Source organism: Amphibalanus amphitrite, unplaced genomic scaffold, assembly GCF_019059575.1.
Source record: "Amphibalanus amphitrite isolate SeventyFive unplaced genomic scaffold, NRLGWU_Aamphi_draft 000645F_arrow, whole genome shotgun sequence".
In the NCBI taxonomy this organism is placed as follows: Eukaryota; Metazoa; Arthropoda; class Thecostraca; order Balanomorpha; family Balanidae; genus Amphibalanus; species Amphibalanus amphitrite.
This window is the reverse complement of record NW_024882139.1, coordinates 25,334-40,935: the sequence shown is the minus strand read 5'-3', so window position 1 is coordinate 40,935 and position 15,602 is coordinate 25,334. Positions and strand designations below refer to the sequence as shown.

The following is a 15,602-nucleotide window of genomic DNA, read 5'->3' as shown; positions in this document are numbered from 1 at the left end:
AAGATCTGACGCTGGTGGATCGCGTTCAAGCAAATCATGTGCCGGCAGTGAAGTAAAGGCACAGGTTGTGCTCATGAAGCTCAAGATGCAGCAGGACAGAGCAGAGCTGGAAGCAAGAGCTGCAATGAGTAGAAGAAGGCTGCATCTGAAGCAAAAACAAGAACAGCTGCTGCTGGAGCAAGAACAACTGGATATAGAAACAGAAAGGAACATAAATGAAGCCAAGCTGAGGGTGGTTGACCAGTTTGATGTTGACAGGGAGGAGGGAGCAAGTCAAGACCCAAGTGATGAAGTTGGACCTGGTGCAAAGGAGGAGAATACTGAAGTGGTCACTGGAACTGGAGCAATACCAAGAAATGATGTCTCCATTGATGCTGCAGTCCAAGTGAAGGATAATGTCCAAGGCACAGGAAGAAACGACAAGACAGCCAATGGTCGAGTGGAGGATGATGAACCCAGCACTCAAGCAGCACTACACAGACTGGCAGATCTGCTTACTGAGCGACACAATGGTAGTAGGCTTCCCGTGCTGGAACCAGGCACCTTCAGTGGCAACATTGAGGAGTTTCCAATGTAAGTCTTTTGAAACCTATATTGAACATCAGACATCCTCTCCCATCGAACGCCTTCACTTTCTAGGAAAGTACACAGCGGGTGAAGCCAAGACAGCCATCCTGGGCCTGCTCCACCTGAGGACAGATGAGGCTTACTCGCAGGCGAAGGCGAGACTGAATGACAGGTTCGGAAACGACTTCATCATATCCAACACGTATCGCATGAAGTTGAGGAGCTGGCCCGCAATCAAAAATGAAGATGGTCGTGCTCACAGAGACTATGCTGATTTCCTCGAGCACTGCCAAGCGGCAGCTGCGGGTCCTCTTCGCCACCTAGGAATCCTGGATGACTACCTGGAAATTCAGATGATGGTGAAGAAGCTGCCCAAGTACCTGGTGGACAGATGGAAGAGGGAGGTGGACAAGTGGCTCTACGATGAAAAGGGCGTTGCTCAAAGGAGACATCCACCATTCTCAGAGTTTGTCCGTTTTGTCGGCATCGAAGCCAGGATTGCTTGCGGACCAGTGGATGTACCCAAGTGTGAAGAAACGCGGCAAGCCCCACAGAAGACACAGAGTAAGGCCAGGACTTTCTTGTCCACAACGGGTGTGAAGAGGGCCAATGGAGGAACTCAAGTGGACACAAGGAAGCCTTCAACATGCGAACTGTGTCAACACCAGCACAAGATCAGCGACTGCGACACCTTCAAAAGGATGACTGGAACTGAACGGAACAGCAAGGTCAACGAGCTGGGACTGTGTCGAGGCTGCTTAACCCGGCACCGCCTGGGCTATTTCCGTACCCACGACAGCCTGGGGGGGGGGGGTCGGATCCGACCCCCCCCCTGTTATCTCGAGAACCAATGGTCGTATCGAGCCCCGCGAGGCGGCGTTCGAAAGGTCTCTACGAGACCTTCCCAAAGCACTCTTAAGATTTTAAGATTGAGGTCAACTTTCGGGTCAAGGTCAGGTCAAAGGTCAAATTCAGGGGTTTTGCATGATTAGGCTTACGGACAGCGGAATCGATAGCTGCTGCTCGAAACTCACCACAAATGACCTCAAAGACCTAGTGAAGGTACCATGTGCGTATAGGGGTCATACTAAAAACGGGTCAAGGTTTGGTCAGGTCACGAAAGGTCACGGTTTTCACTTTCTGCTACATGGGCGTGCGACACATGTTTTATGGCTTATTTTTCACGCCAAATCCGATGGTAATGGTTATATGTGACCCCAAGTCACTGTGCTGGTGATAAGTGTGCATTGAAAGCATAAAAAATCGTTTATACCATACATAACTAAACGAGGGCTAAGAAAAAAAGTCAATTTTTCAACTTTTTATTTTTGACATAAAAATGCACTTTTCTAGACGAGCTTTGCCCCAGGAATCTAGTGGTGCCATTTGTTTTCACATGCGATGTTCAGAAGTGCCTCTAATTCGCGAAAATGCTTATGACGTCACCATGCCCTATGCATGTTGGAGCTATTTTTTACAATTTGGGGGTCAAAAATCAAGATAGAAAGTTGAAACTTGGGACATCTAATGTTCTAATAGAGCTCTATAACATATATTCCGGTTTTTTGGAAATTCTCAAAATTTTGGATTTTATTAGCTGTTTTCCAAAAAATATAGTTTTTTGAATATTTAGGGGTCAAAAACGCATTTTATGGAAAATCCGAGATAGCCATTTTAAAGAACTCGTTGAGCTGCGTCTTTTCATATCCTTAATTTGCAATTTGCTTGAAACCTCGATTTTTGGCGATTTTTTAAACATTTACCATTTTTTGACTGAAAACGCCATGTAGTTACATCACTAAAATCGATACATCTAAAAAATTTTCGAAAATTTTTTCTTAAAATTTGCACAGGAGACGTCAAATTGATGGGGGAGAAGGTATGCCAAGATTCAAGTTGATAGCGCAAGCGGTTCATGAGTTATTCAAGAAAAACGGAGGGGGGGGTCGGATCCGACCCCCCCCAGGCGGTCGCGGGTTAACCCTCGCCCTGGCAGGGCATTTTTCATAACACGGCCTGGCAGGGGGGGGGGGTCGATGCGACCCCCCCCCCTCGCGATTGGCTCCTATGGCACCTAGAAACACCAAATTTGGTAGGTAGGTGGGCCCCCTGGAGTTCTCGCCCCTGTGCAAATTTGGTTGCTCTAGGTCAATATTTAGGGGGGTTTTGGGGGGTATAAATGTAAAAATTTCGCTAAAAACAGGTCAAAAGTTTTTCGCTTATAACTTTTGATCTAATTAAGATAGAGAAAAAAAAGCACCAGTGAACTCAGCACATCAAGGCGCGTCGAATGATATACTTTTTAGCTTGCTTAAGTGTACTTAAAGTTTTTCTTAAATTTTAACCCTATTAGTGGCAGGGGGGGGGGTTGTTTTTATCCACCCCTCAGGTTTTTCGGGAATATCTCCGAAACCGCTGAAGCTACGATGCTGAAATTTTCTGACTTTTCCTAAAACTAAATTGGGCACATTCCCTGAAAATTTCAAGTTCATAACTTTACCAGGGGCGGCTCCAGAGCACTGGGAATTGGGGGGTCCTATTCGTGAAGCGAGTCATTTGGGCGAAGATCACGATGCTGCACCAGTTTTACGAACAGTGAATGAAAGGTATCATGTGATAACATATACAAAGTTATTGTGCATCCTCTTTTGACACGTTTTTGCTATAATAGGCGGATCCAGGCGTCCAAAAAGGGGGGTTATTTTTTTCCTCCCAACATAGGTGCCCTGACACCGCCTATGCATGACCAATACAATTTTAGTCGTTCTCTCATAAGAAAATTGTAACATAACAAGACCATTGCCACCCTTTTTAGAAACAGTACCAACAAAAACCTTATTTACTTTACTTTTTGTGTACCCCCAATCTCAATGATCTGTATCCGCCTATGATTTTTGAAAATGCATATTTTTAGGATCCATGTGAATTCCTGGTTCATTCTCTATCGATCGGCAAAAGTTGCGTTAAGATTGGTTCAGAAACCTGGCCGTGATAAACAGTCTAAAATGTATCTGCAATTTGCCCTTTTTTACCTCCCTCTACCCCCCTATTGACGTTTTTTAATTTTATTTTTTTTTAGAAATGTAGATCTCGTTGAGCCAAATCGAATGCCGTTTGAATTTTGAAAATCGGCCCGTTAGATCTCGAGATATCAAGGGGGGGTCGTAAACAGCCCCCCCTGCCACTAATATGGGGTAGCCAGGAGCCTGCCACTAATAGGGTTAAGTAAACTTAAATTAATAAATTAAGTTCAAGTTAACCAAATTGCATCATATCGCATATCATTCGATTCGGCTGATCACCAGGAACACAATGATACCATTTTTTAAGCTCTAGCGTCATTATGTGCCAAGTTATTGGCAACAACGTCATTTGACCTCAGTTGACCTCATTTGACCTGACCCATGGATAAGTACACCAAACAAAGAAGCACCAAGTGACCTGCTGTTAAGTACCGTGGTTTCAAAGCACAAAAGTGATAGAACGAAGCGGATATCTCCAGTATTTTCCGAATTTAGTATTTTCCCATAGGCTTAACATTACGACGTAATGACCTCTAACTGACCTCAGGTCAGTGACCTCAAAACAGCCGGAATATATGTTATACAACTCGGTGAACTTAGCACATCCTGAAAGTTTGAAAGAAATCAGTCGAAAACTGTGAGTTGGACAGGTGCAAAAAGAAAATTGAAATTTGACCATGACCTTGTACCGGTTTTTCTGACCTGGTGACCTGACCCAAGGTCACTCGGACCTGAAATTGTCAGGTCATATGTAAAAAGATTGCCCCATAGGCTGTGCCAAATTTGGCGGCGCTGCGCGCCGCCGTTTTTACGCTATCTTCGAAAAACCTTAGGGGGGGGTCGCATCGACCCCCCCTGCCAGGGCGAGGGTTAAGAAGAGGACACAGGTGGAGGGAATGCCGCTCAAGATGCAAGTGTGATGAATGTGGCAGGTGGCACCCTACGATTCTGCATGATGAGTCACTTCTCAAGAAAGGTGAGGTTCAGCCTGAAGGCCAACGGAGGACGTCCCACGCGGCACCGCAGGCGACTTCATTCTGCTCGGGCTCTGTGTCAGATGCTGAAGGAGGAGGCTGCTGTCACTCACTGGTGGTGCCAGTGCTACTGAGTCATGTTGACAACCCGGAACACAGCGTGCTGGTGTATGCTGTACTGGACGCTCAGTCTGATGCCTGTTTTGCTTCAGAGCCTGTTTGTGAAGCCCTGAAAGTCGACGGAAGAGCCACGAAACTGGAGCTGAGCACTATGACGGGGAAGTCGGTCATCAACAGCCGAGCGGTACAGGGTCTGGTGATCCAGCCCCTGACAGCAGATGAAGCCATCAGACTGCCATCAACCTACACTCGTCCTGAAATCCCATGCTCCAAGAAGGTCGTTCCTAAAAGGGAGACAGCCATGAAGTGGAAGCATCTGGAGAGAGTAGCCAGTAAAATGCCGGAGTTCTTCCCTGGCGCACCAGTGGCTCTGCTTTTGGGGACCAACTGTTCACGCGCCATCAAGCCACTGGACGTGGTTTCTGGTAAGGACGACGAGCCCTGGGCGATCCGAACCCACCTGGGGTGGGGCATCGTTGGCTGTCTCGGTGGGAGCAACGACCCGGACACGACGTGTCATCTGGTGGACACTAGCGATGGTCACCCCAAACGTTGTCATTTCGCCTTCAGATCGCAGGTGCGCGAGGTGAGCCCACTGGAGGTGCTGAAGGTGCTCGAATCCGACTTCCAGGAGACTGGCCGAGAGGATAAGACAGCTTTATCGATCCAGGATCGACAGTTTGTGAAGAAGATGAGTGAGGGACTCGAGCACCGCGAGGATGGCCATTTTCAGATGCCGCTGCCACTGAAGAATAACAAAGTGTCCATGCCAAACAACAAGACAGTCGCCATGCAAAGACTCAAAGGACTGAAGGCGAAGCTGGTGAGAAACGAGGCCTACAGACACGACTACACCGGCTTCATGGCGGCGACGTTAGAGAAGGGCTACGCAGAGAAAGTCCCCAGTGAAGAACTGGAGCTGGATGATGGCAGGGTTTGGTACATTCCGCATCACGGGGTGTACCACCCACAAAAGAACAAGCTTCGAATCGTATTTGACTGCAGTGCAGAGTTTCGGGGTCACGTGCTAAACAGCCACCTCTTACAGGGACCGGACCTCACAAACAGCCTCACCGGAATCCTGTGCCGTTTCCGTAAGGAGCCTGTGGCGGTTTTCTGCGACTTGGAGGCGATGTTCAACCAAGTGGGAGTCGACGTCAGGGATCGCAACTTGCTCAGGTTCCTGTGGTGGGAGGATGGCGACTTGAAAAGAGACCCAACTGAGTATCGGATGAAGACTCACCTATTCGGTGCCACCTCGTCACCCGCGTGTGCAATGTTTGCACTCAGAGCTGCTGCTGATTGTCAGCGAGGTGACACTGAAAGAGAGGCCGCCGACTTTATGAAAGGTGATTTCTATATTGACGACGGTCTCATCTCTGTACCAGACGCCGAGACAGCCGTCAAACTGATTGACACGACCAGAAAGCTCTGCGCACGTGGAGGCTTCACTGTTCACAAGATCCTCTCGAACAGCATTGATGTCGTGAAGTCGGTGCCGATGGAGAGTCGCTGCGATGGACTTCGGAGTCTAGATGTCGGTTCCGGTGATCTTCCCGTTGAGCGGACTCTGGGAATCGACTGGGACACGGACACCGACACGTTATCCATCCACGTCACGCCGAGAGTCAGAGAAGTGACCAGAAGAGGAATACTATCAGTAGTAAGTTCGTTTTTTGACCCACTGGGCCTGGTGTCTCCTTTCATCTTGAGAGGGAAATTGCTACTGAGGGAGCTGTGTCGTGAGGGCTGCGGATGGGACGATCCCGTGCCCATCGATGTGGCTGACGCATGGAAGGAGTGGATGGAGAGTATGTTGGCTCTGAAGATCGTGAGTGTTCCACGATGCTATGTGGAAGGTGGGCTGCAGGACAAGATGACTGTAGAGCTGCATCATTTCTCCGACGCCAGCGCTGTGGGCTACGGGCAGTGCAGTTACGTGAGGACGGTTGACCGAAATGGACTGGTCAACTGTTCACTGATCATCAGCAAGGCTCGTGTGGCACCAACCAAGCCGGTTACGGTGCCAAGGCTCGAGTTGACCGCTGCCGTACTCTCTGTGAGGATGAGCAAGTTCCTCCAGGACGAACTGAAGCTGCAGCACCTACAAGAGTTCTACTGGACAGACAGTAAGGTGGTGTTAGGCTACATTTCGAACGAAGCGAGACGTTTTCACGTTTATGTCGCGAATCGAGTTCAGGAAATTCGCAACCATACTGAGCCAAGTCAGTGGAGGCACGTGACAAGTGAGGAGAATCCAGCCGATCTTGCCTCCCGAGGCATCAGAGCCGAGGAACTGGTGGACAGTGCCTTGTGGTGGCACGGACCTGCCTTCCTGTCCCGTGCGGTCCTGCCGGAGGGCGAGGGACCACGGGAGGTTGGAGACGAAGATCCTGAGGTGAAGTCACGCTCTGCTTTCAGCTTCGCCACAGCAGTGCGGGAGGAGTTCGCTGGAATTCCGAAGAGGCTCGAGTACTTCTCTAGCTGGTGGCGAGCCAAGCGAGCAGTAGCGACGTGCGTCCTGTACGTGAGGAAACTTCACCACCTCGTGATGATGAAGAGGAGTGCCGTGCAGTCACGAGATGTTCCGAAAACGCAAGTCGGAGTAGAAGAACTGGAAGAAGCAGAGAGGATCATTCTGACAGCATTGCAGCGACAGGAGCTGCCAGGTGAAGTCGACCGCGCTGGACGATCGGGACAGGCAAGGACGGTGGGAGCCGGCCGGCGGACCGCCACGGTTCCCAAAGAGTTGTCTCGTCTCGATCCAGTTGTGCGAGACGGGTTGATCTGTGTTGGTGGGAGGCTTCGCAGGAGCGGTTTTCCAGAGAGTGAGGTGCACCCTGTTATCATCCCCGACCGAAGCCATGTGACGTATCTGATCGTCAAGGAGTGCCATGAGAAAGTCGGACATGCTGGGCGAGGTCTCACTCTCGCTCGACTGAGGTCATCTGGCTACTGGGTTGTCGGAGGGAGACGATCGGTGGCACGCCTGATTCTGAAGTGTGTCAACTGCAAGAAGCTCCAAGGCCACGTTCTGAATCAGAAGATGGCCGACCTGCCGCATGACAGACTGGAACCTGCGGCGCCTTTCACCTATTCAGGCGTGGACTTGTTTGGTCCATTCCTGGTACAGGAGCGACGGAGTGAAGTGAAAAGGTGGGGCGTTCTCTTCACGTGCATGTCGTCTCGGGCAGTGCATATCGAGACGGCAAACTCACTGTCGACGGACTCTTTTCTTAACGCCTACAGACGGTTTGTGAGCCGAAGAGGCCCGGTGAGGGTGCTGCGAAGTGACAGAGGCACAAACTTCGTGGGCGGGAAGAGAGCCTTAGAGCAGGCTTTGGACGAGATGGACGACGACAGGATACGCAGAGAGCTGGTGAAGGAGAACTGCGACTGGGTCATCTTTCGGATGAATGTCCCAACAGCCAGCCACGCAGGAGGCGTCTGGGAGCGCATGATTCGCTCCGCTCGGGCTGTCTTGGGCGGTCTCGTTCAGGAATGTCACGGGGCTCGGCTGGATGACGAGCTCCTGCGAACGCTGCTGTGCGAGGTGGAAGCTATCTGATGCGGCCTCAGCCACCACCGTCAATCAAACTCAAACTACTGGATGCATTGGGATAGGGCACATGTATTGGGATCCAGTAATGTGGGGTAATGACAGAGAACCTTGGGTTGGTAACACCACAGTCACCGTAAAAACCTGTCAATCACACACATGAGAAAATGGGTTAAAATAATGCTCTCTCAGCAATAAAGCGCACACATTCACACTCACATACACACTTCGCGTTAAATGTGACACATGAAAATGTGGCGAACGTTCAGTCGAAACTTTGGTAAACGCATGATAAATAATCGAAACCAGTACGCTTGTACTTTGTAACAGAATGATAGCGCGAAAAAATTATTAACACATGGTGAAGCCAAATCGCGACGAACGATACAACGGAAATGACTAGAGAAAAATAGAAACGTACTCTTTCCAGGTACCTCGAGTGACAACAGTGTGCTGTCTCCACAGTCACTCCTTCCAGTCGCTCAATGCGCAACAAAGAAACAAACAAATAGCCGCCCAGCTCAATTAGCACTCATTCAATGGCTGGCGAACCTGCAAATGAGGAGAAACCAAAGTCAGATACAACTGCTACGCAGTTACATGGCTCCCCAAATTTGTGGATCACAAATTTCCTGCAATCCTCTCATCCACGAAATCAAAAAACAATCTTCTGTAGCAGCATCACCTGGTGGTAACACAAGAAAGATACACCATCTGACGTGGTCGGCGGTTGCCACCGCGGGGCAACGGCACTCAGCAACGCGGACGATTCACACGGAAACGTACGAACGGATGTACCCTGCTACCTCGGATACACCATTCAGCACCGAGTCGAAACCGCAGACTTATAACGCCTCGATCGCGAACGGCGCGCACTCGTCCAAACGTGACGTCCGGGATATCGAATCGCGCGCGCGCGCGTCACTGAGCGTCGGTAGCGTTCACTTTCACACCTGCGCGTCTCTCACGCGCATCGATCACTGGGCCTCGTGGCTCCCCGTCTGGGAATCTTCCCGGTCGTGCAGCAGGAGAATCAGGCGATTCACCGGCCGGTCGTAGTCACTGGAACCGATTCGCACGCACACTTTGCGGATCAGTCCATCGGCGCTCGGGTACACACACACGATGCGGCCGAGCGGCCACCGTGAGCGCGGCTCGTCGTCGTCGACGACGGCCACGACGTCTCCGGGCTGCAGGTTACGGCGACGTTGCACCCACTTGTGGCGTTCCTGCAGGGTCGGCAGGAACTCACGCCTCCATCGTCGCCAGAACTGGTCCGCCAGAAACTGGACACGCCTCCAGCGCTGACGCACGTACAGGTCGGTCTGGGAGAAGCTACCGGGATAAGGCACGGCTACTCTACTCTTTAGTGTTAGTATCTGGTTCGGGCTCAGGGGGAGGAGAGTATCGTCCGGCGCTCCGCTGAAGTACGAGATCGGACGGCTGTTGACGATCGCTTCACACTCTGTCAGCAACGTCCGGAACAGCTCGTCGTCCAGTGTGTGGCCATGAGCCATGATCAGCGGAATCAGCGCCGACCTCACGCTCCTGATCATACGCTCCCAAGCCCCTCCCATGGAACTTGCCATCGGAACGTTGAACCGGAACTCGAACCAGTCGCAGTCCTTCTTGAGCAGCTCTCCTCTGATCTTGACATGATCCTCCTCCTTCAGCGCCCCCTCCAGCATGTTCTTACCTCCCACGAAATTCGTCCCATTGTCACAGAACAGCTTGCGAATGGGTCCTCTCCGACAAGCAAACCGCCTGACAGCGTTCAGGAAAGAGTCGGCAGAGAGTGAGTTGACCGATTCTAGATGGATGGAGCGGGACGCCAGACAGCTGAAGAGTATTCCCCAGCGCTTGACCTCACTTCTTTTCTCTTTCACGTAGAAAGGCCCGAAACAGTCGACTGCACAGTGGCTGAAGGGTTCGGCTGGCTCCGTTCTCTCCGGTGGCAGGTCGGCCATCTTCTGTGTCAGCGGACTTCCGCGGAGTCTCTTGCACTTGACGCAGTCGAAGATGTAACTGCTCACTGCGGAACGGCCACCAATCACCCAATACCCAGAGGCGCGGAGCTCGTTCAGCGTCGAGCCGCGACCGCCATGACACGTCCTTTCGTGACACTCTCGCACGATGAGTTCCGTCACGTGGCTCTTCCTCGGAAGTATCACTGGATGGACCTCTTCCTTCGGCAGAGTGCTGTTCTTCATTCGTCCTCCGACGCAGATTAGCCCGTCAGCTCGGAGGAAGGGATCCAGCTTGTACAGCGGGCTACTGCGCTTCACAGTCCGACACCTTCTGTCACTCTTTCTTCTGCGTTTCTTGGTTCCCTCTCCCAGGTCTGCATGTTCTTCGTCGTCTCTGTTCTCTTGCTGCGTCCTCAGCACTGTGAGTTCTTCTTCGAAGGCGCTCTTCTGGACTGACTTCAAAATCACTTGCTCAGCTTGAAGCAGCTCATCCACTGTCATTCTCTCGACTGGGGTGTAGACTCTTGCGCCGGCCACACTTCTGTTCGAGCTTGCTTTACTTGCCAGGATGGCCGTGTAGCGTCGGCACGAAGCCACAGCTTTCTTCGCCCTGTGCCAGCTCGAGAAGTAGCTCAGGCGCTTCACGAGTGTGTTGTCTTCATTTCCCTGTAGTCGGTCGCGTCCTCGCACGGGTCCTGCCGGTGGTCGCTCATCGCGCTGATCGTCTGATTCGGCAACGTCTTGTCGATCTTCTTCTGTGTCGCCGCCCTGGTCTCTCTGTCGCCCGTCGGTTGGAAGCTTCTTCTCGTCTTCTGGTGGCTTCGAGATGGCGGCTTGGAAGGAAGCTCGCTTCACTTCAGGGTCGTCGCTCTGTACGTTGAACTCTTCTTCCATGGCTGGGAGTTCAATGCTCACTGTTAGTAGGGATGGGCCATGCCACCACAGACTGCTGGTCAGCAGCTCACTGGCGCTTGCTCCCCGGGACGCAAGATCCGCTGGGTTACTCTTCGAATCGATGTAGCGCCACTGTGACGGTTCCGAGAGCTGCCTGATGTCTTCGACCCTGTTGGCGACGAAGACGTGGAACCTCTTCGTCTCGTTCCGTATGTAGCCGAGCACGGCACGGCTGTCAGTCCAGTAGTACTCCCGGTAGTCGCCAATCGCCAGCTCGTTCCTGAGGAAAGAGCTCACCTTCGCCGACATCAGGGCGCCCACCAGCTCCAGTCGTGGGATCGTCACGGCTCTGACAGGCGTGACTCTGGCCTTTGACATTATCAACATGCTGGTGATCTTGTCGTTCTTGTAGATGGTCCTGAGGTACGAGCACTGCCCACATCCATCGTAGCTCGCGTCCGAGAAGTGGTGGACCTCATATCTCTCAACTTCACCGAGTTCCGTCGTGACGTAGCAGCGTGGGATCTTCAGTGTGGACAGGCGCTCTATGTCTTCTTTCCAGAGACGCCACTCTCGCTCCATGTCCTCCGGAATCAAGTCGTCCCAGCTGTACTTGTCCACGCACAACCGTTTCAGGATGTTCTTGGCCGCAAGAATGCACGGAGAGATGAGCCCGAGAGGATCGTAGATCGTACTCACGGATGACAATATGCCCCTTCTGGTTGCCGGCTTGCAGGGCAGGGTCACGTCGATGCAGAGCGTGTCGTCATCCATGTCCCAGTTCAGTCCCAGGACGCGTTCACGCGGGAGAGGCAGCTCCTCGTCCAGCGCAGCTTGACAGCTCTTGGACAAGCTGTACACAGGTAGTGCCTTCAAGACGTCCCTGTCGTTCGAGGTAAACTTGTGGAGTTTGAAACCCCCCTTCAGGCAGAGACCAGCCGCGTCTTGTATCAGTTGCACCGCCTCTTCCGTAGTCTTCGTTGAAGCCACTCCATCGTCGATGTAGAAGTTCCGCTCCACAAAGGACGCGGCCTCGGGCGAGAACTCCTCTCCGTACGTGGCGGCCGTCTTCTTCAGAGCAAACAAAGCGACCGCTGGAGAACTGGTGGCTCCGAAGAGGTGAGTGCACATGCGGTACTCTCGAGGCTGTTCGTTGAGGTCTCCGTTGTCCCACCAGAGAAACCGGAGAAGGTCACGATGCTCTGGGTTGACGCGCACTTGGTGGAACATGCCCTCGATGTCGCCACTGAATGCCACGGGGGCCTCTCTGAACCGCACCAAGATGCCAGTGAGGTCGTTGTTGACGTCTGGGCCCTGGAGGAGGTGGCTATTCAGGCAGTCGTTCTTGCACATCGCGCTGCAGTCAAACACGACTCTCAACTTGCCCTACTTCTCGTGGTAGACTCCGTGATGTGGCACATAGTTGATCATGCCCGTTTCCATCTGTCCGTCGTCCGGAACCGGCTCAGCGTATCCCTTCAAGAGAAGATCGCTCATGAAAGCTGTGTACTCGTCGCGCAGCTTCTCGTCTCGAAGGAGCCTCCTCTTGAGCTGAGACAGTCTGGCGTCCGCGAGATCCCTGTTGTCTGGCATTGTCTTCTCGTCCTTCATCGGAAGAGGCGCTTCGTAGTGGCCTCCTTCCACTTGGTGCATGCCGCTGGTCATCATCTTGATGAACTGCTGATCTTCTTGCGACACTGTCTTCTCTTGTCTCTGGTCGAAGAAGCCGCTGTCGAAGACCTGTTGGACCTGCCGTAGGCTGACATCCTTCACTCGAGTCCGGTATGCGAAGTGGCACATCTTCTTTCCCTGACCTGTGCCGACGTAGAAGCATCCCGTCGGCTCACCCTCGCTGACACATCCCACGATGCCCCATCCGAGAAGCGTACGCACGGCCCACGGATCGTCCTCTTCGCCGGGAATAACTTCTCTGGGCTTGATGATGCGCGGACAGTTGACTCCCAGAAGGAGTCCTATCTCTGCGTCTGCGTGGTATTCCGGCATCTTCTCTGCCACCTGGCGAAGGTGCGGCCACTTGAGGCACGTTTCCCGTCGGGGTATCAGCTCTCGGTCTGCTGGGATCTCGTGACGTGAGTAGAGCGTAGGGAGGTCCACTGCCGGTCCCCCTTCCGAGCTCTCCACAACCAGTCCGGACGCCGACGAGCACCTGACGATTTTGCGCCCGTTCAATGTGCTTAGCTGAAGCTCCACTTCTGTACTCTCTGGCTGGAGGACGTCGCAGAGGGCCTCCGTCACGAAACTTGCGTCCGATTGCGGGTCCAGCAGAGCGTAGGTGATGATGGGCTGCTCCGGTTGATTTTCGTGATACAGCTTCACGGGAACTATCATAGTGTGGCAATTGGACACTCCGACATCCTCGGTGCTCTGAGCGGTAGATCGCAGCGAAGATGCCTTCACCTGTGTGTCGCCGCCATGCTGCTTGCCGCTACTTGTCTTGTCGTGACTGCCTGCGTTCGCTGTCGTCTTCATGAGCTTGTCATCGTGCAGCAGCGTTGGGTGCGACATCTGGCACTTGTCGCACTTATCTCTTCTTCGACAGTCACGCCAAATGTGTCCTGGCTTCAGGCACCCTCTGCATAGCCTCTTCTTCATGACCTCTTCTTTGCGCTCGTCAAGGCGCAAGGCCATGAACTTCTTGCATGTGTGCACGTCGTGGGGTTCGGTACAGATGACGCACGGGCGGCGTACTGCTCGTGCGGTCGTGACTTGCTGGGTGGCCCGTTGCTCCTCGCTTTGGTGCCCACACGCTTCACACTTCTCGTGACTTGATGTGAACGCATGCGCCTTGCCACGGATGTTCCTTGCAGGTGGGCTCTCTTCAGACTGCGCGCCGCTGCTCACCGGACCACAGGCGATACGCCCCTCCGTAGAGACGAGCTGAACGAAGTCAGCGAAGCTTGGGTAGTGCGGCGTCGGTCCGTAGACGCTGGAGTCGACGAGGCGCTTCCACCTGTCCGCGATATAGACAGGGAGCTTCTTCAGTACCATCTGGATCGTGTGCGGATCATCCAGCGCTCTCATACCTGGGATGGCCGAAGACGCCATGTGACAGTGCTCCAAGAAGTCTGCCAATCGTTGGAGTCCTTTACTGTCCCCGGACTTCACTGCCGACCACTCCCTCAGGCGCTTCAGGTAGCTGCTGGCGATGAGGAAGTCGTTCCCATATCGAGCGACGAGCTTCTCCTTGGCCTTCACGTAGGCGTCACTTGTCCTCAGGTGCAGGAATCCGGCGATGGCGCTGTGAGCATCTCCTTCCGTATATCTGCTGAGGAAGTGCAGGCGCTCCACTGGACATGACGTTCGGTGCTCGACGTACGTCTCGAAGGCCTTCAACCAGAGCGGGAACTTGTCGATGCTCCCCGAGAACACGCCTGGTTCGATGAGCGGGAGGTGGCTCTGCTTGTTCTGGTCCTTCAGGACGCTCACCAAGCTGGAGAGAACGTCGGCCGCAGTCGAAGGGCTCGGATCGTTGGATGTCTCAGACTCCTTGCACGCCTTTGCTTGCTCGGGCACAGCTATCTTGCTTGAGGCTTCTTGTTTTTCAAGCTTGCTCTTCGGTACGGGAAGCTCTGATGCACGCATCGCGTCTTCTTCTTCTTTGCTCCTCTGGATGGGAATCCCGGGTGCGCACATTCCTTCCTCCTCTTCAAACTTCAGGAGAGCCCCTTGCTTCGCCTTCAGGATCTCACGCTCAGTATCCAGCTCCAGTTCCTGCATCTTCCACTGCAGCTCTTGTTTCTGACGCTCCATTTGCAGTCGCTTCTTTGCGGCAGCTGCTCTGGCTTCTAGCTCCGCTCTTCTCTGGGCGTCTTCAAGTCGCAGAAGGCTGATCTTCGATCGGACAGAACACCTTGATGATGCGACTGATGGCTGAACTTCTTGTGTTTTGTGAGTAGGCTCCAGTTTCTTTTCCATCTCGGCCTTCATTGCGTTGAGTTCAGGCATCACATCTTGGTGTCTTGACAGGTGTTGCTGCAAATCAACTTCAGAGAGAAGACCTTGCAGCTCACTGGAAGTCTGGACCAGATCGATATATGTTCTCTTCCACTGGATGTATGCTTCTTTGAGCGTCTCATTCTCCTCTTCACCTGCCACTTCCAGCCTCTTGATGATATCGACACCCTTCTTCAACTCCTTCAGATCCTTCTGGTACTTCTTTTGCTTGATGTCGATCTGGAACTGTCTCCCTTCTTCAGTCAGCGTTACTTGTCTTCCACGTTGTGAGGTGAGACCTGGACGTCCACGCGCTTCACTGATGCTGTCTTCCTCCATGTTCAGTTCCTTGTTGGTTGACTCGTTAATGGGGGACAGCTACAGCTCTAACTACTGAGGTAATTGAGGAAAAATAATAATGAGAAGCATAATTCTGACTCTGCGGGTCGTGGTTAGTTTGTTAGTAGTATGGTCACTGACGGAAGGAAGAGTTTTTACTGATGCGGCCTCAGCCACCACCGTCAATCAAACTCAAACTACTGGA

At 52.7% G+C, this 15,602-nt stretch overlaps 2 protein-coding genes across 2 annotated transcripts; one reads left to right on the top strand and one right to left on the bottom strand.

Moving 5' to 3' along the window:
- The first annotated feature begins 85 nt into the window (after positions 1 to 85).
- LOC122363873 lies at positions 86 to 8,252 on the top strand. Its single transcript, XM_043333674.1, has 3 exons — positions 86 to 284; positions 640 to 1,131; positions 4,777 to 8,252. The coding sequence occupies exons 1-3, from the start codon at positions 86 to 88 to the stop codon at positions 8,250 to 8,252; spliced, it is 4,167 nt and encodes a 1,388-aa protein (XP_043189609.1).
- A 968-nt stretch (positions 8,253 to 9,220) lies between these two features.
- LOC122363872 lies at positions 9,221 to 12,457 on the bottom strand. Its single transcript, XM_043333673.1, has one exon. The coding sequence runs from the start codon at positions 12,455 to 12,457 to the stop codon at positions 9,221 to 9,223; it is 3,237 nt and encodes a 1,078-aa protein (XP_043189608.1).
- Positions 12,458 to 15,602: the final 3,145 nt, after the last annotated feature.